This window comes from Bos taurus, chromosome 18, assembly GCF_002263795.3.
Source record: "Bos taurus isolate L1 Dominette 01449 registration number 42190680 breed Hereford chromosome 18, ARS-UCD2.0, whole genome shotgun sequence".
Taxonomy (NCBI): Eukaryota; Metazoa; Chordata; class Mammalia; order Artiodactyla; family Bovidae; genus Bos; species Bos taurus.
In genome coordinates, this window is record NC_037345.1 from 40,001,242 (window position 1) to 40,019,019 (window position 17,778).

The 17,778-nt window shown below is 39.1% G+C and overlaps 1 protein-coding gene across 1 annotated transcript in view; it reads left to right on the forward strand.

Annotated features, from left to right (window-relative positions):
* Window positions 1-17,552, forward strand: part of LOC112442305 (hydrocephalus-inducing protein homolog) — a 316,573-nt gene extending 299,021 nt beyond the window's left edge. The window contains exons 19-20 of the mRNA XM_024979012.2: window positions 13,108-13,346; window positions 17,267-17,552. Coding sequence (XP_024834780.1) covers window positions 13,108-13,346; window positions 17,267-17,552 — 525 coding nt within the window. The remainder of the gene's footprint in view (window positions 1-13,107; window positions 13,347-17,266) is intronic.
* Window positions 17,553-17,778: the final 226 nt, after the last annotated feature.

The following is a 17,778-nucleotide window of genomic DNA, read 5'->3' on the forward strand; positions in this document are numbered from 1 at the left end:
CATGGGGTCTCAAAGAGTCAGACATGACTGAGTGACTTCACTTTCTTTCACTTTTCTATATAGTACCAGAAGAGGTTGAAAACTAAAAGGAGCTTTCAGAAAACTCATTGATCTAAGAAGATAAACATTGGAATCAAGACAGGCTAGAGAGATAAAAACTGGAGAAAAATGAACTTGGTAAAACTCTCAAACTTTTGGTTCCGACTAGGAAAAGCTATTTTCTGGAAACAAAAGTGACCTAATGCAGACCTCATAATCTCTGTTTGGATGAAGGAGTTCCAGGATTCCTAGTTCCTTCCACATCTTTCCTAGAAGCAAATATATGTTCTTACCAGAAGATGACAACATGATTCTAAGCCTCAAAATATCTCTACAGTTTTCATATACAATGTCAAACAGTTAATTTTAAAATTACCAAGCATAGGATACAAATTAACATAAAACTACAATATGCTTAATATACTCAAGGAAATAAAAGGCACAATTTAGAATTTGGTAGAGATCTAGAAAGTATAAAAGAGAACAAATGGGAATTGAAAACCTGAAAAATGCAATTGAAATTAGGAACTCAGTAGATGAGTTTAACTGTGCATTACATACAGATGAATAGATAACTGTGGAAGTGAAAGTTCAGAAGGAGCTACTCAAAATGAAAATGTAGACGAGTTGGTAAAACAGACAAACTCAGAGAGAGAGGGAAAGGGAAAAAAGCTGTCATTGCCTTCCACAGAAGCAAATGGATAGGGCTCAAACTGCCCAGGTAAGAAGTAACAGTAGATTATAGATGAGAAGGCGAACAGCAAAAGAAAATGCTGAAAATTGACAGTGGTTGCCATCATTAATGAGCAACAGGGGGATTGATAAGGGTGGGGTGGGGTGCAAGAGACTTCTGTTTTTCACAAAAATTGTGTAATGCATATATCTCATAAAAATAAGATTTAAAATTTTAAATCATGCTGCAAGACAGTATGTAGAAGTATGCTACCATTTATGCAAGAAAAAGTATATAAGAAAAAATATAAATATGTATATTTTTTAGTTTTGTTTATAAAGTTTCTCTGAAAAGACAGGCAGAAAACTGAAAACAATGGCTGCCTCTGGGAATGGTAACTAGTGGTCCTGTGCAGGAGAGAGAGAGACTCATTAGAATCCATTTGAATTCAGCACTGGGACATGCATTATTTATTTTTTCAAGAAAAAGCTTCTAAGAAAGAAAGAAACTGGGAATGAAACTAAGGAGAACAAGCAGAGTTAAAATTAAATGGGCCCTAAAGAGAAGGGTAATCATATCCTTTTAGGATGTGTAATTTATTCAAGAAACAAAAGTGTGTTTTCCCTGTTACACAAATTAGCATCCTTATAGAACAAACAGAAGTTAATAAAAGAAAAAAAGTCACTCATATGGCACCCTACCAATAACCACCATTAAGCTTTTGGTGTACATGTTCCAAAACTGTACTGTGTGTGTCTGTCTGTGTATTCCTATCCCCCACCATCAATACTACTTCATTACCAGCTATTTTTATTCAACAGTGTGGTATAGTCAGTTTCTGACATGAATTATTAAGGAATATTCCTACACAGATCATTTACAGTGACTGACTTTATTCCATCATTGGGCTTCACCGCAGTTGATTTAGCTAATCGCCTATCGATAGGTGGTTTCCAGCTTTTCACCACTGTAAACAATGTTCACATCCTAATTGCTGCTCCCATCTTTAGCTGTTTCCTTAGACTAAATTCCTAGAAATGCAATTGCTGGATCAAATGACATGAATGTAACTAAGTCTTGGTAAGTCTTTTGAAATTATCTCCTAGAAAATTTGTACCAGTTTATATCCTACCCCCCTCAGTGTTAAAGAAGGTTACCCTGTCTCAGACCCTTGCTGGCATTTTGTTTGCTAAATCTGGCAGATGAGGGAAAAAAAAAACACATATTGCTAGTTAAGTTTGTGTTTCTTTGGCTTACTGGTGATACTGAACATTTTCCACGTACTTGTTGACTAACAAGTATTTCTAAGTATCTTCCGCATGCCTGGGACTAATTGTGCTCACTGAAGGGAGAGACATAAAAATGATCTCTTAGTTCATAAGATCATAAGAATGATCTCTTTCTTCAAAGAATTTGCAATCTCAAAAAAAGAAATGACCACAAAAACAACACAGTATTACAGTGTGCAGTGTTATATATAAGCACAGCATAAGATGTGGCTAGTGATTGAGTAAAGTCAAAGTCACTCAGTCATGTTCGACTCTTTGTGACCCCATGGACTATACAGTCCATGGAATTCTCCAGGCCAGAATACTGAAGTGGGTAGCCTTTCCCTTCTCCAGCGGATCTTCCCGAACCAGGAATCGAACCAGGGTTTCCTGCATTGCAGGCAGATTTTTTTTACCAACTGAGCTATCAGGGAAGCCTATAGGAAGTGGCTAATTCTCCCACAAAATTAAAAATGTTTATAGATGGGCACATTCGAGTGGAGAGTTGAGGGGTAAGGAGGAGGAGGACAGGGAAATGGGGTGTACATTTCCAAAGAGCAGCACAGTTAAATGCAGTGATGGTGTACCACACCTTTGGGGAGATCCAGTGTGGCTGAGGCCAAGGATGCCTGTTGGAAACTGACAGCGCCTGGGAAGTAAGCCTACAGAAGTGCTCCTTAACAAAGTATTTGAAAGAGATCCTCCAGACCGGAGGCTCCTATCTGATGTGCCAGTCTTGATCGCAGGCTGCCTTTGTTTCAAACAAATTGGACTTCCCTGGTGGCTGAGATGGCCTGCAAATACAGGAGATCTGAGTTCAATCCCTGGGTCAGGAAGATCCCCTGGAAGACGGAATGGCAACCCACTCCAGTGTTCTTGCCTGGAGAATCCCATGGACAGAGGAGCCTGGTGGGCTGCAGTCCATAGGGTTGCAAAGAATCAAACATGACTGAAGTGACTTAGCACACAGTGCCTTTGTTTCAAACAGAAAAGATGACAAATATCCACCATGTTTGGAGGTCCTTGAGCCCTGGAAATTATATATAAAGTTTGGGGTATGTATTTAGAGTATGTTTGTATGTGGGAGGTGTGTGTTTGCATGCGCACATTTTTCTTTGAAGAGATTCCATAGTTTTCCCAAAGAGGGGAAAAGTCAGCACTACGGGTCCAGACATTGGAGAGCCATCCAGAATCTCCAGTAGGAGAGGCACAGGATCAGGTCTGTGAAAGACATTCCTGTCAACAAGTTGGGTTGGTCTGGGGGCTGGGGGTGGGACACAAACAGGAAGGTGGACTGGACATGAAATTTTGAATGCTAACCTTCTAATAACCACCAGTTACTGAGTATTTATTCTGTGCTAGACAAAGTGCTTGGCACCCATTTTATTAAAAATTAGTACAGAGTCGTCTGGCTACAAATGGACAGAGTCTGCAGTTGACCTGTCGGTCTCCATGTGACTCTGAAGCCCTCTTTTTTAATCATGACCCTCTGTGCCTCTCTTCTAAAGCTCTGTCATCATTTCTTTTGCATTTCATTTCCTAACGTTCAGTTAATTATTTTAAGCAGCAAAGTGACTCACTTCAGGGCAGAGAACCATATGGCTAGAGATACCATTTAGAGGACAAAAAAACAGAAAGGCCTCGGTGACTGTTCATTGTTTTGTTCCACAAAGAATTGATCATCTGCTGAGATAATGGTATAAATCCAAAGAAATCCCTCACTCTGCACTTTGGTTCCTGTTGTTATTTGTGTCCTGTCATCCCGTGGAAGGAAATTCCTGCAGGTTTCAACTGGCAAGCGAGTCATTCTGGAGACAAGTGCACAGTGCTGTTTACTTCAAGCTTCCTAGTCATTAGCTCTGCAGGATAGAAGGTCTGCCTGAGTGTATGTGCGTTCATTTATTGATAAAACGACATGTGCAAACACTTCTGTCTTTTGTGGAAAATATGAAATACACGATAGGGTAACTTATAAAAGCACTGGCTGCTTTACCTTGGGACCTGAGTGTTGGCTAAGAGGTGTGCTAATGCCCTGTTGTCAAATAAAAAGCAAATGTTAGCCTTAGATATGTGTAACCTCAGGGAGCAGGGATTAACACTCCTCACCAGTGGGCCTGGAATTCTGAAATGCAAAAGATCAAAACTTTTTGTGTTCTGCACAATCATATGCACATATGCATACCAACCACCTGTATGTGTTGTTCATGAGCTACTGTAATGACTGAAGCATTTTAGCCCCAATTCATAGAAGAAACAGAGGCAACTATTGCTGAAATTTTGGTAGAAGCCTTAGGAAAGCTTTTTTTTTTTTTTTAATCATCTTAGGAAGAAATATTTGAAACTCTGCATTAGTTTTTGTTTGTTTGTTTGTTTTTAATTTTATTTTATTTTTAAACTTTACGTACTTGTATTAGTTTTGCCAAATATCAAAATGAATCTGCCACAGATATACACGTGCTCCCCATCCTGAACCCTCCTCCCTCCTCCCTCCCCACACCATCCCTTGGGGTCGTCCCAGTGCACCAGCCCCAAGCATCCAGTATCATGCATCGAACCTGGACTGGAAAGTAAATAATTACTACAGACTTAGTGGCTTAATACAACACAGATGTATTACCTCAGTTTCCGTGGGTCAGAAATCCAGGCATGACTTGGCTGGATCCTCCTCCTAGGATCTCAGAAGGCTGAGATGGAGTTGCTGGCTGATCTGCATTCTCTTCTGGAGGTTTGACGAGGGAAAGATCCATTCTGGGCCCCCTCAGATTTGGCAGAGTTTCTTTTCTTGCAGTTGAATGACTGAGGCCCCATTTTCTTGCTGGCTATCAGTCAGGGACCACTGTCAGCTGTTGAGCCCCCTACAGACCCTCTCCTGCTTGGAATCTCATTAGGAAGACCCAGTCCCTTCTAAGGGCTCCCCTGATTAAGTCAGGCCCAATAGGGTAATCTCTCCTCCTTAACATCAACTGAGTCAGGACCTTTCACAGTAGTGCCTAGATTGGTGTTTGATTGAATAACTAGGAGAAGATAACTGGACACCAGGAGAGGGAGATCTTGGGGGCCATCTTAGATGTCCACCTACTGTGAACCCTTGTGAGATGCTTCTCTTCTGAAAAGAGTATTGTATGTTAAATGCTTCTTAGCATCTATCCTTGTTTTATGAGTTTGGTAATACATGTCATGGGAAATACTGTTGAGCCCGTAATTATATGTCATGTGGAGCATTTCAGCTCTTGGTAAAATGATGACAGTAGCTGTGACTTACAGGGATTTACTATGTGTGAGACAATGTTCTGAGTTGTATGTGCATCACCTCATTTAATCATCAACTCTTTGCAGAAGTTGTCATCAGTATCATGAGCTACAGGTGGGATAACTGAGGCTGGACACAGTGAAGTGACGTGCCCAATGTGTGAGAGCTGGCAAGTGGCAGATCTGGGACTCAAACCACAATGTCTCTCTTCCTTTAGAACCCTCCTTTGTAACCATCAGAACCTTTAAAAGGGTTACAGAGTGTCCTCCATAGCCAAGATTACCATTCATCGGTTCCCCCTTTAGTCAGATTTGCCATCTAATAACAGAAAATGTCACACAGACCAAGTCCTCCCTAAAAACAAAGGACACCCCTAAGAGCCAAATACCAAAGAGACACAAGGTGAGCATGGTTAGAGACTGACTTTTGATAAGGACAGTCCAATACCTGAGCAGCAGGCATCTTATTGTGACTTGTTCTTGGATTCTAGGATGTACTGTGCTGCCTGGTTTTATGCCAAACATTGATTAATAAGCTTCATCAAAAAGAAAACTCATCACTTCAGCCCTGGAAAGCAACGTCAGGTCTTCTTTCCAGAGCAGCCAACCTGTGTCAGCAGGAATCAGAATAGAAATGGTGCCCATCCATTGAAAACTAATGTCCCCTGACTTGAAACAGCACTTATGCTGGTGACACCCTCTCTTTACCGTGGACAGAGGGTTGACCTGTGTTACTAGCTAGAGGAGGAAAATAAATGGTTAGAACACAAAAGCTGACATTCACAATGCCCTCTTATGAAAGGCATTTGTTTTTTTGATAAAAGAAGAACAAAAATGGCATTGATTTATGTTTTAATTGTAAGCTAAGCTTCAAACTAAATAGAGTGCTCAAAGGCCACACATCTGGGGAGAAGGGCCATCAGAATGAGATGATCCTGCCTAGAACATTTTTTATTTTTTCTCCTAGCTGCTCCTCCATTTGTCCTAACAGCAGATAGATATGAACTCCAGGCCTGAAATTCCCAGAGAAGTTGAAATGTGATACTTCTACCTCTGTGTTCTGGTGGAGTGAACTCTTCACCTTCCAAAATCTACGATCTAAGGCAGTTGGGGAAGACCTAAGAATATGACAGTAGACTGAACCCACAAAGTTGCTGTAGCAGAGGGTGGCTTATAGTTCACTATGCCTGTCCTCCTTTCCTCTTGAACCAGAGCAGGTGACGTTTCCCAGCCTGCTCTGGAGTTAAGTGTGGCTGCATGACTGAGCTCTGGCCAGTGGAAGTGAGCAGAAGTGATCTGTGCCACTTTGAGGCTTGGTGCATAAAATCTTGGCCCTCGAGCCTCCATTCTCTTTATTTTCTTATTGGCTGGGCAGATGTCAGTCAGTGTCCAGACTGCCAAAGAAGCCATGAATTAAACATGACGTTCTCTATTTAGCTGGGGCCCTTGAATGCCTGAATGGAACAGAAACCCATCCTCAGTCCTGCCAGCAACTGGAATACATGAGAACAGGAATAATAATAAAATAAATGGTTTTTTTTTTTTTAAAGCCATTAAGTGTCAGGGGTCTTTCCCTTATAGCAATTGACATTACTTTATCTAAAATAATCACCTAAACAGATTACTGTGTGCCTTTCAAAGTCAATCTGGACATTAAAATTCTAAAAGACCTCTAGAAATGTGAAAGATTACATCAAATGTTGTCTTTTTATTGTTCTATAGGAGATCAAGCAATTAAATATCTAACTTATTAGCAATTGTATTTCAGCAATTTTTCCTTTCACTGGCTATATAAACAAGTCCCTGTGTTCTCCTTGGAGCCAGCTGTATTATTTTACTAATTTTTTCATTAAAGAGATAAAGAACTCTTTGACAAAATAAAATAAAAGCCTAGACTAAAAAGACTGAAAGTAAAACAAGCAGTTCTAAGTAAGGAGAAGAGCTGGTTGCTCAAGCATGGAATATCTATTTCCATATATAACTTTGATTGTGTAGATCGGACTGAAAATGATACATCAAAGACTCCTATGTACAATAATAAAAACTCCAATGAAATGAAGCTATAATGACTCATTTAAAAGCATCTATCTGCATTTATAGCTCTTTCGAACTCACTTTTGTGTTATTTCCTATGGTTAATATGTTAGAAGTGAAAGTCGCTCAGTCATGTCCAACTCTTTGCGACCCCATGGACTATACAGTCCGTGGAATTCTCCTGGCCAGAATACTGGAGTAGGTTTCCCTTCTTCAGGGGATATTCTCAACCCAGGGATTGAACCCACGTCTCCCACATTGCAGGCAGATTCTTTACCATCTGAGCCACCAGGGAAGCCCAATATGTTAGAAGGTATTAGTATTTGTACTTTGGGACTGTGTGTTAGTTCAGGCTACTATAATGAAGTACCAGTAGGCTGGATGGCTTATAAACTACCGAAATTTATTTCTGTAGTGTGGTTGAATTCTGCCAAGGGCCCTCTTCCACCCCAGGGACTCATAACTTGTCACTGTATCCTCAGAGTGGAGTAGATGAAGTAAATCTTTCATGACTCTTGTGCTGTGCTGTGCTTAATTGCTCAGTCATGTCTGACTCTGAAACCCCATGGACTATGGCCCACTAGGCTCCTCTCTCCATGGGGATTCTCCAGGCAAGAATACTGGAGTGGATTGTCATGCCCTCCTCTGGGGTTTGTGACTCTAAGGATAACAGTAATCTGGTTCATGAGCCCCACCTCCTGATACCATCATACTGAGGAGAGGGTCTCAACATTAATTTAGGGGGAAACACAAAACATCAGTTCATAACATTCCATCTTGGCTCCTCCAAACTGATGTCCTTCTCACATGAAAAATAAGTTCATTCCATCCCAACAGCCTTAACTTGTTCTAGTATCACCTCTAAGGTCTAGAGTCTTAGCTAACTATCAACTAAATCAGGTATGAATAAGACTCAGAGTACATTCATCCTGAGGTAAAATTCCTCTCTAGCTGTGAACCAGTGAAACCAAACAAGTTAATCAAGCAAGTGCTTTGGGGGCTATTTAGATGAAATGGATATATTGTGCATATGAGAATGGCATGGATTTGGGGGCTCTGGGGCAGAATGTCAGAGACTGGATTGTTCGTATTCTTCCAAAATTCATATTTGAAACTCTCTCCTCTGGTGTGATGGTGTTAGGAGGTGAGGTCTTTGGGAGGTAATTAGGATTAGATGAGATCATAAGAGTCGAGACCTCAGGAAAGGATTAGTCCCCTAATAAGGGTCAAAAGAGAGCTACTTCCTCTGCTCTCTCTCCACTGTGTGAGGACACAAGGGAAAAGCCAACAGTCTTCAGTCTGGAAGAGGGCTCTCAGGAGAACTCAATCATGCTGGCACCCTGATCTTGGATTTAGTCTTTGGCATTGTGAGAAATAAATTTTGGTAGTTTATAAGCCACCCAGTCAGTCTATGGTACTTTGTTATAGCAGCTGACTAAGACAGATACTGATGCTGAGAGTGGAGTACTGCTGTGACAAATACGTACAAATATGACTGTGGTTTTGGAACTGGGAAATGGGTTGAAGCTATGAGTTTTTTGTTGTTGTTTTTTTTTTTAACTTTTTATTGAAGTGTGTATGTTTGTGTATGTGTATTCTATTTTAGATTCTTTTCCTTTATAGGTTATCGAATAACATTGAGTATAGTTCCCTGTGCTATGCAGTAGGTCCTTTTTGGTTATCTATTTTTTAAAAAAATTATTGGAGTGTAATTGATTTATAATCTTGTGTAGCTTCTGCTGGACAGCATAGTGAATCAGTTATACATGTAAGAGTTTTGCAGTTCATGCTAGAATAAGCCTACATTGCTATGACTGGGCTATCAGACACTGTTTTTTAAAACATGGATAAATTAAGAAGATGCAAAGAAGTTATTTCTTTGAGCCTAAACATGAGCAAAATATAGCGATATTCAATCATGTAGTTTATCTTGCCAGTAATAATTGATCTATAATCCCCCAAATTAAATTTATGAGAATTATTATTTTTGTTACTAATATTTTAGGATAAAATTATGCACAAGTACAAGTCAATTTTATAGAAGGGCAGACTTTGCTTACTGTTTTCTTAATATTAAAAGTATTTCACTGGGGCTAATTTACTATGAGGAGAAAAGTTTAAATATTTTGGAGAAATAGTTTGTCATACAAACATCAACATTTCTTTTGACAAGTGTTCTGAATAGAGATAATTAGCATACAAATATCTTATCTCAGCCCTAGTTTATCTAGTATGGCATTTAATGTTTGTTTTCTTTTCTATCTATGTCTCTAGAGATGTCCCATATTAAAAGGTTACGAATAATAGTAGGACTTGTGACTTAGAGTTAAATCTATAATTTCCATTAATACTAAAATTAAAATTTTCTCATCATTCATCTACATCCTCTTTATAAACAATTTATAATCTTGAGAACTGTTCTTCTTTGCTTCATTTAATTTATTTGAATTTTAAAATGCAATTTATTAGTTCCCATGCAGACTTTCAAGCCAAGAAAAATTTTAATTAGCATTCTGATCTGTGCAATAGGATTTTCCTCAGCTGTTAACTGGGAAGTTGGCATTTGGGTTTAAATATTAGATTCTCCTTATTTAAGTACCTGTGACCCTGTTCCCAAGAGGGTGACCATTCAGGGCCCACTGACCAAATCCAGTCTCTGAGTTTACACTGGGGCTAGACGTGGGTTATGGAGACATTCCAAGGCACTGTCATCCTACAAGATTCTGCCTACTGAAATTTCTAACTCTTGACTGCAAATTGCAAAATACATTCTTCTTATTTACAATGAACATCAATCAGTACAACTCTATTCCAAACCCAGGAGATTTCTGATCTGTAACTTTACATTGAACCTCAGCCCTCATGGAGCTACATGTGTTTTTACATTTCTCTTTTTCCTTTTGCTAAGAGAAATACACCATAGAAATTAAATAGAGGAAGGATAACTTTGTACTGGAATGCTCTCTCAAATCCAGCCCGTAGAGTATATTTTACATTTGTTTTTAAATTGTTGTTTTCTTCTGTCTGCTTTTTTTAAAGAGAGCTTATTCAGAGCTTCCTTACTCAGAAGAGTACAGGGAGCCACAGAAGATTCATGAGGGGATAATCAGATTCTTCTTCAATGGAGTGGAAAGCTTTATTTTGCCACTCCATTATTATCCTGGAAGTTTTGAAATGATCTCTACATCTTTCCTTTTTTCAGCCTTTTCCCAATGCATTGTTAGTCATCGTTAAATATTTTCTATGAATATTTACTCATATAAATATTTCTGAGTATTTTTTTTCTCAAAACAAAACAGTACTGTTAGAATTAATTTAAATAATATAACAATCAAAATAGGGATATGGTGCTTTGTGTTAATTTTGAGATACTGTTTACATGTAAAATGAGAATGGAACAAATTGAATTTTATTAAGCAATGGCATAATATAGTTAAGGATCACACTCTGTGATAATTAAGCTCAATTTCATATTTAGACAGAAAAGAAAATGTGTCTGGAAATTTATCATACAAAGAATTTCAGTATCTTCTGCTCCAAAAATGCAGCTTGTTCTTTATATTTCCCTGAGACACATTCACTGTAGCCTTCTTCTGACTTGCATTTTTGTTTTGCATGGTTGTCTCTCTGAATGTCATTATTATCAGCTTCTTGGGGGCAGAAACTGTGCTTTGGATATTTTTGTGTCTCCCAAAATATCTGGACCTCAGAACCACTGAGCATGTATTTGGTATATGCACTTAAAAAGTATTTGCTTTTAAGTACATATAAAACAATTTGCTTATCAAATTTGTAGATAACTGGGAAGGATGAGGAAAAGTAGCTAATAAGTTGAATGTCATAATCAGAATTTTAAAAGATCTCCAAAGGCTGAAAAATGTATAAAAAGAAAAGTAAATAATAAAACTGAATAAAAAAAAAACACTGAAATTAAAATATGCTAGATGTGTTTAACAGTGAATTATATGCAGCTGAAGAAAGAATTATTGAACTGGAAGACAGCTCAGAGGAAATCATCCAAAATGAAGCACAGGGAGAGAAAGGATGGAAAATGCAGATGAAGCCTGTGAGGACACACTAGGAAAGTCATACCCACATAGAATGGAGTAGTATAAAGAAAGAAGAAAGAATGAGTCAGAAACTGTATTTAAACACAAATTGCTGAGAATTTTTCAGAAATAAAGATACCAAACCACAGATTCTGGAAGGGTAGCAAATTCCAAGCAGGATATACAAATAAACTCATAACTGGACACACTGTGGTAAAACTGCACCATAATTAATCAAATACAAGGAGAAAAGTCTTAAAAGCAGCCTAGGAAAGTAGATTAACACCAAAGACACAGAGTTTATATTTTTAAATAAGGTGCTTATAGCTTGAGTCATTTTTTAAATTATTCTTTACACGTTAGCCAAATTTTCAACTTACTTTGGAGCCATAAGAGGTTTTCTTCATAAGTTGGAGGTGTAATTTGAAGGGCTGTTAAACAAAAGAGGGAGATTCAATTTTTTCTATTTAGCTCCAAGGGAGTGGACCAAATACCAGTATGCTGCTGCTGCTGCTGCTGCTGCTAAGTCGCTTCAGTCATGTCCGACTCTGTGCGACCCCATAGACGGCAGCCCACCAGGCTCCCCCATCCCTGGGATTCTCCAATGCATAAAAATGAAAAATCAAAGTGAAGTCGCTCAGTCATGTCCGACTCTTAGCGACCCCATGGACTGCAGCCTACCAGGCTCCTCCATCCATGGGATTTTCCAGGAAAGAGTACTGGAGTGGGGTGCCATTGCCTTCTCCAAAATACCAGTATATGGAAGGTCAAAAACAAACAGATCTCTGCTTAGTGTAAGGAAGATATACCAGATATTATGGATTGTTAAAAACCAGGGATACGTTACCTTAGTTGATAAATGAGTTCTCTAACATCACAAGATTTGATTAAAAGGCAGATATATGAGTTCATCTAACAAATACTTATTAAGCATCTACTATGTACCATGCATAATTATAGATAAAAGAACAACTATAACAAAAGAGACAAAAATCCCTTCTACAGAGAATGTATATTGTAGTGCAGGGAGAGAAGGATAATGATAAGTCAGCCATGTACTATGTTAGAAGATGGTAAAAAATGGAGCAGGGTAAAAGTATCAAGAGTACTGAAGGGGGAAGGTTTTCAACTTAAAATGTGATGGTAAGCATAAGCTACATTTCGAAGTGTTGTTCAGTCAAAGACCTTGGGGAGGAAAGAGACTGAGCTATGAGGATCTAAGCAGTTAAAGGGAATACACTGGTGGGAGTCACTTCCAACTCTATTATTTAGTCCTGTAACATGTTTTAAAATAAGTTTGGAATTTTAGCAAATGAAATTCTAATGATTATTTTGAAATAATAGAAACCAAGATGATTTTACATTGTTTTTATTAATGAAAGCTGTTCACCCCTACTATAACATCACGAAAACTTTGCACTTGAAAAACATTTCTTTTAAAAATTCCAAATTCCAGGAAGGATTTTGCACCTTCTGTTGGTGTCTCAGAGTTTGGAGATTAGAGCAGATAATTAGTATAAGTTTGTTAGAGAGCTGAGCTGTCATCTTACAAAAAGGATGTAAAGAATCTTCCCAGAGCATTCAAAAGTAGAATTGTAGGTTTGCTCTTCAGAATCATATTCCTTTTTGAAAAAAAGAAAAGCCAACAAACACCCAGCTGCTTTGATTCAAAAAAATGTTTGTCTCTGATGTTGAATTCTGCAGTGCCAGGCATCTGAAGTATAGAGGGCTTTGACATGTGCAGAATGAAAAGCCAAGAATATCTTCACAGTTAACTTGTAGTCTTGTTTTGCAGGCACACAAAAAGTCCCTTTGGACCATTGAGCCCAAGGAAGGCATGGTTCCCCCAGAAAGTGATGTTGAACTGACACTGACCGCCAACTTGAACGACATACTGACATTCAAAGACACAATCGTTTTGGACGTTGAAGATAGCAACACCTACCGAATTCCTGTCCAGGCTTCAGGAGTTGGCTCCACCATTGTTTCAGATAAGCCCTTTGCACCAGAACTCAATTTGGGAGCACACTTTAGGTAAAGAAATATCATGGACCAATTTTTATACATATCATATATATTGCATAAGCCAAGCACCACTTCTCCTTCGGAAAATTATTTTTAAGTAAATAGAACTAGCCTCCTCATCTTCACTTTCCCTCCTCCAGGTGGTTCATCAGCCATAAGAAGACATTTTCTAGTCTTAGTTTGGTTACATACTGCAAGCTGTGTCCCTCTGCACTAGAGAAGAGATGGTCCGTAAGCAGGGTGTTCTCTAAAACTTAGAGTGGATTCTCTGTGACAGATTTAGAATCTCAACCATGATTTCTCTTCTTTGATTTCAATACAATTTGCTAACATCTCTCCATGAATGTAGAAAATAAGGATGCAACCTAGTGATAACATAAATAGAGTATAACTGGGAAGGTAAAACTATATTACAAATGTGTCTTTTCAGGTATTGCAAAGCCAGTGATTTTTTCCTGTGTCATGTCCTCTGCTTGCCTCCTTACCATAGCACCAACAATCAAAATGATTGTGGTTGGCTTCACCTGATCACTCAGGAAAAGCTAGAGAGCCTAGATATTTGAATAACAGGTGGTACAGTATAGACACCTCTGAGCAGAATGATGTAAATGTAACTCTTAAAATGTCTGGGGTTTGAATACTAACCATGGAGGGTATGTGTGGGAATTTGTTCATGGTTCCTCACAAGAGTCACAAGTTGTCACAAGTTGACTCTCAGGAGCCAGCTGAATTGGTGCCTGTTTGTTTCAATACTGTGAACAGATGTCAAAGGGATGCTCTTGCCTTCCGGTCTGATGCCCTGAAACCAAGATGGACACACTGTGTTAAGAGAAGGTGTGCCTGACAAAATAATATTAGGAGAACCGTCTCTTCCTGTATGTTAACCATAAGCCAGGGCATTGTCATTGCGTACCATGCCTCTGTTTCCAGATTTCTTTGTTAAGTGCATTCAGATATAATTATAGAAAACATTATATTGCAAACCAGACTTAATTACATGTTCTCCTTAATCTACAAATAGTGTCAAATACCTGAGAAATCTGTATGCAGGTCAAGAAGCAACAGTTAGAACCAGACATGGAACAACAGACTGGTTCCCAATTGGGAAAGGAGTAAGTCAAGGCTGTATATTGTCACCCTACTTATTTAACTTATATGCAGAGTACATCATGAGAAATGCCAGACTGGATGAAGCACAAGCTGGAATAAATATTACTGCGAGAAATATCAATAACCTCAGATATACAGATGACACCACCCTTATGGCAGAAAACAAAGAGGAATTAAAGAGCCTCTTAATGAAAGTGAAAGAGGAGAGTAAAAAAGTTGGCTTAAAACTCAACATTCAAAAAACTAAGATCATGGCATCTGGTCCCATCACTTCATGGCAGATAGATGGGGAAACAATGGAAACAGTGACAGACTTTAGTTTCTTGGGCTCCAAAATCACTGCAGATGCTAACTGCAGCCATGAAGTTGAAAAATGCTTGCTCCTTAGAAGAAAAACTATGACCAACCTAGATAGCATATTAAAAAGCAGAGACCTTACTTGACTGACAAAGTTATGGTTTTTCCAGTAGTTATGTATAGATGTGAGAGTTGGACTATAAAGAAAGCTGAGAGCTGAAGAATTGATGCTTTTGAACTGTGGTGTTGGAAAAGACTCTTGAGAGTCCCTTGGACTGCATGAGATCCAACCAGTCCATCGTAAAGGAAATCAGTCCTGAATACTCATTGGAAGGACTGATGCTGAAGCTGAAACCCAGTACTTTGGCCACCTGATGCAAAGAACTGACTCATTGGAAAAGACCCCGATGCTGGGAAAGATTGAAGGTGGGAGAAGGGGATGACAGAGGATGAGATGGTTGAATGGTGTCACCAACTCGAAGGATATGAGTTTGAGCAAGCTCCAGGAGTTGGTGAAGGACAGGGAAGCCTGGCATGCTGCAGTCCATGGGGTCACAAAGAGCTGGACATGACTGAGTGACTGAAATGAACTGAGCCCCAAAAGATATTCTGATGCTTTCCTAGAATTGGAGGGTTAGCTGATAGTTTTCTATGAAAACAGAAGCAATCTATAGCTTTTAACTGCCAATTTCTGCTCTGCCTAAACTCTACTGTCCTTCTTTCTGACATAAAATCTTGATGCCAGCAATCTGCAGAAGAGTCATCAAAAGCAAAGGTGGGAAATCTACAGCCCATTGCCTGTTTCTATAAATAAAGTGTCATTGGACGTATTTTCAGGGCAGAAATGGAGAAGCAGATACAGAGAACAGACTTGTAGACATAGTGGGAGAAGAAGAGGGTGGGACAAAGTGGAAGAGTAGTATTGAAACATGTTCAAAACCATATGTTAGACAGCTCGCTAGTGGGAAGATGCTGTACAATGCAGGAAGCTCACCCCAGTGCTCCGTGACCACCTAGTGGGATGGGATGGGATGGGGGTGAGAGGGAGGCTCAGGAGGGAGGGGACATATGTATACTATGGCTGATGCGTGTTGTTGTATAGCAGAAACCAACATAACACTGTAAAGCAATTATCCTCAGATTAAAAATAAATTTTAAAAAGTGTTATTGGAACACAGCCGTGGCTATTCATATACATGTATCTTCTATGGCTTCTTTGACACTGCAATGGAGAGTAGAGTAGTTGTAATGCACCACAAGGCCCAAAAGGTCTAAAATATTTATTATTCAGTCCCTTACCAGAAACATTTGCTAATTTTGGGGGCATAAGATCTAAAGAAATACCCAGATGTCACCTTTTCTGATGGCATATTTTTGAACAACAACTTTAAGTTTTCAGAGCTTCTGTTTCTTTGTCAATAAAATGGGAGTAAATATACTTATTATTCCTGGGTTGCTGTGATGGTTAAAAGATATACCGTGAGTAAGTGACAGAGACCCTACATAGTCTATAGTATTTACTACTTGTTATTTCCCCCAAAAGTGTACTTTTAGCCATGAAGTCTAACTACAAAGACTCCAATGAGGAAGCTCTGTTGGACATATATTTAGATAAAAATGGTTATACCTGACAACTGGCACTCATTTTTTATCAAGGTTCAGCTTGCTTATTAGATATGACATCTTTCCAAAGAAGGGCCAGATGAGATGAAAACTCAAAGTCCCTCAAAATTAAAAATAAATGTAAAAAGTCCTGAGATGAGTTTTTCCCTGAAAAGAATATTTTAAAGTAAGCTTATAATCAGTTTAAAAAAAAACACTCAAAAACACGTATAAACCACCTCCAAGATCTTATAAATCCCTGTAGCTGGCAAAGAACCAGACAATAAAGAGGTGCTTTATTTGTGGAACAGATGAATGAATAAGTGAATGAAATATTAGCATCTTTAAAGCACACGAGTCTAAGAAAAATGACCAGGCTGGCTGGTGTCCTAATCTATTACTGTCTCCTTGACTGTAAGGCTTAGAGGATGTTTTGTTTCTCTTTGAAGTTCCCTTCAAATTGAGTCCATCACAAGGCATTGTACTGGTCACTAGAAGTTTACTCAACACAATTTGAAATAAGCTGCTCCTCCAGGTGGTATTTTATTTTCACTCCTCAGAACCGTTTCTTGCAAATGAAAGTGGTTTTCACATGATCTGTATCTTTGTGTTCTATGGTGGCTTCTCCTGATGAGAAGGACTGAGGACGGATGGAGCCACTTCCCCACAATGCTTCCCTGGTGATGGCAACTCCGGGACTACTAATGACTCTATGAGTAGATGCTACGTTGTCCTATGACTGTAGCAGCTCCCAATAGCATCACTGTTTAGCCTTTTTACATTACAAAAAAAAAAAAATACTAATGTCTATTTTTTTGCTCACTTTTTAAGTACTTCCAGAGGAATAAATCCCAAGGGTGTAGACCTGAATAGAACAACCCACAGGGAAGTCCTGTGAATCCCTCCCTCCTCTTTTCCAGCCTGGACACCTATTACTACCACTTCAAGTTGACCAACAAGGGACGTCGGGCCCAACAGTTATTCTGGATGAATGAAGATTTCTGTCCAAAAGAAAAGTTGAGCAAGAAGAAGCTGGCCAAGGAGGATCGTGCTAAGAGCCAGCCCCAGGTCCAGTGCTGCCCGGCACCCAGGGAGCCTCGTGGCCCCGTGTTTCAGCTCCACCCCGTCAGGATGGAGCTGTCCCCAGGCCAGACAATCGACGTGATACTCGAAGGCTATTCTTCCACTCCCAGGGTAAGAGGATGACATGTTTAGAAGCTGTTATTCTCCTAAATAAATCTTTACTGTGTTTCTTAGGTGAGTCTCTTGACATTTATCTGAAGGAAGGCTATGGTTTCTCAAGGATTGCATACAGCACTGTGTTACCATGGCAGCACCCATTCCATTCAAGGCTCAGCACTGTGGAGTTTTCTGTTTGTTTCTACAGCTGCTGTGAACCCAATCTTAAAATACCATTTCAAGTAGGTTCTCA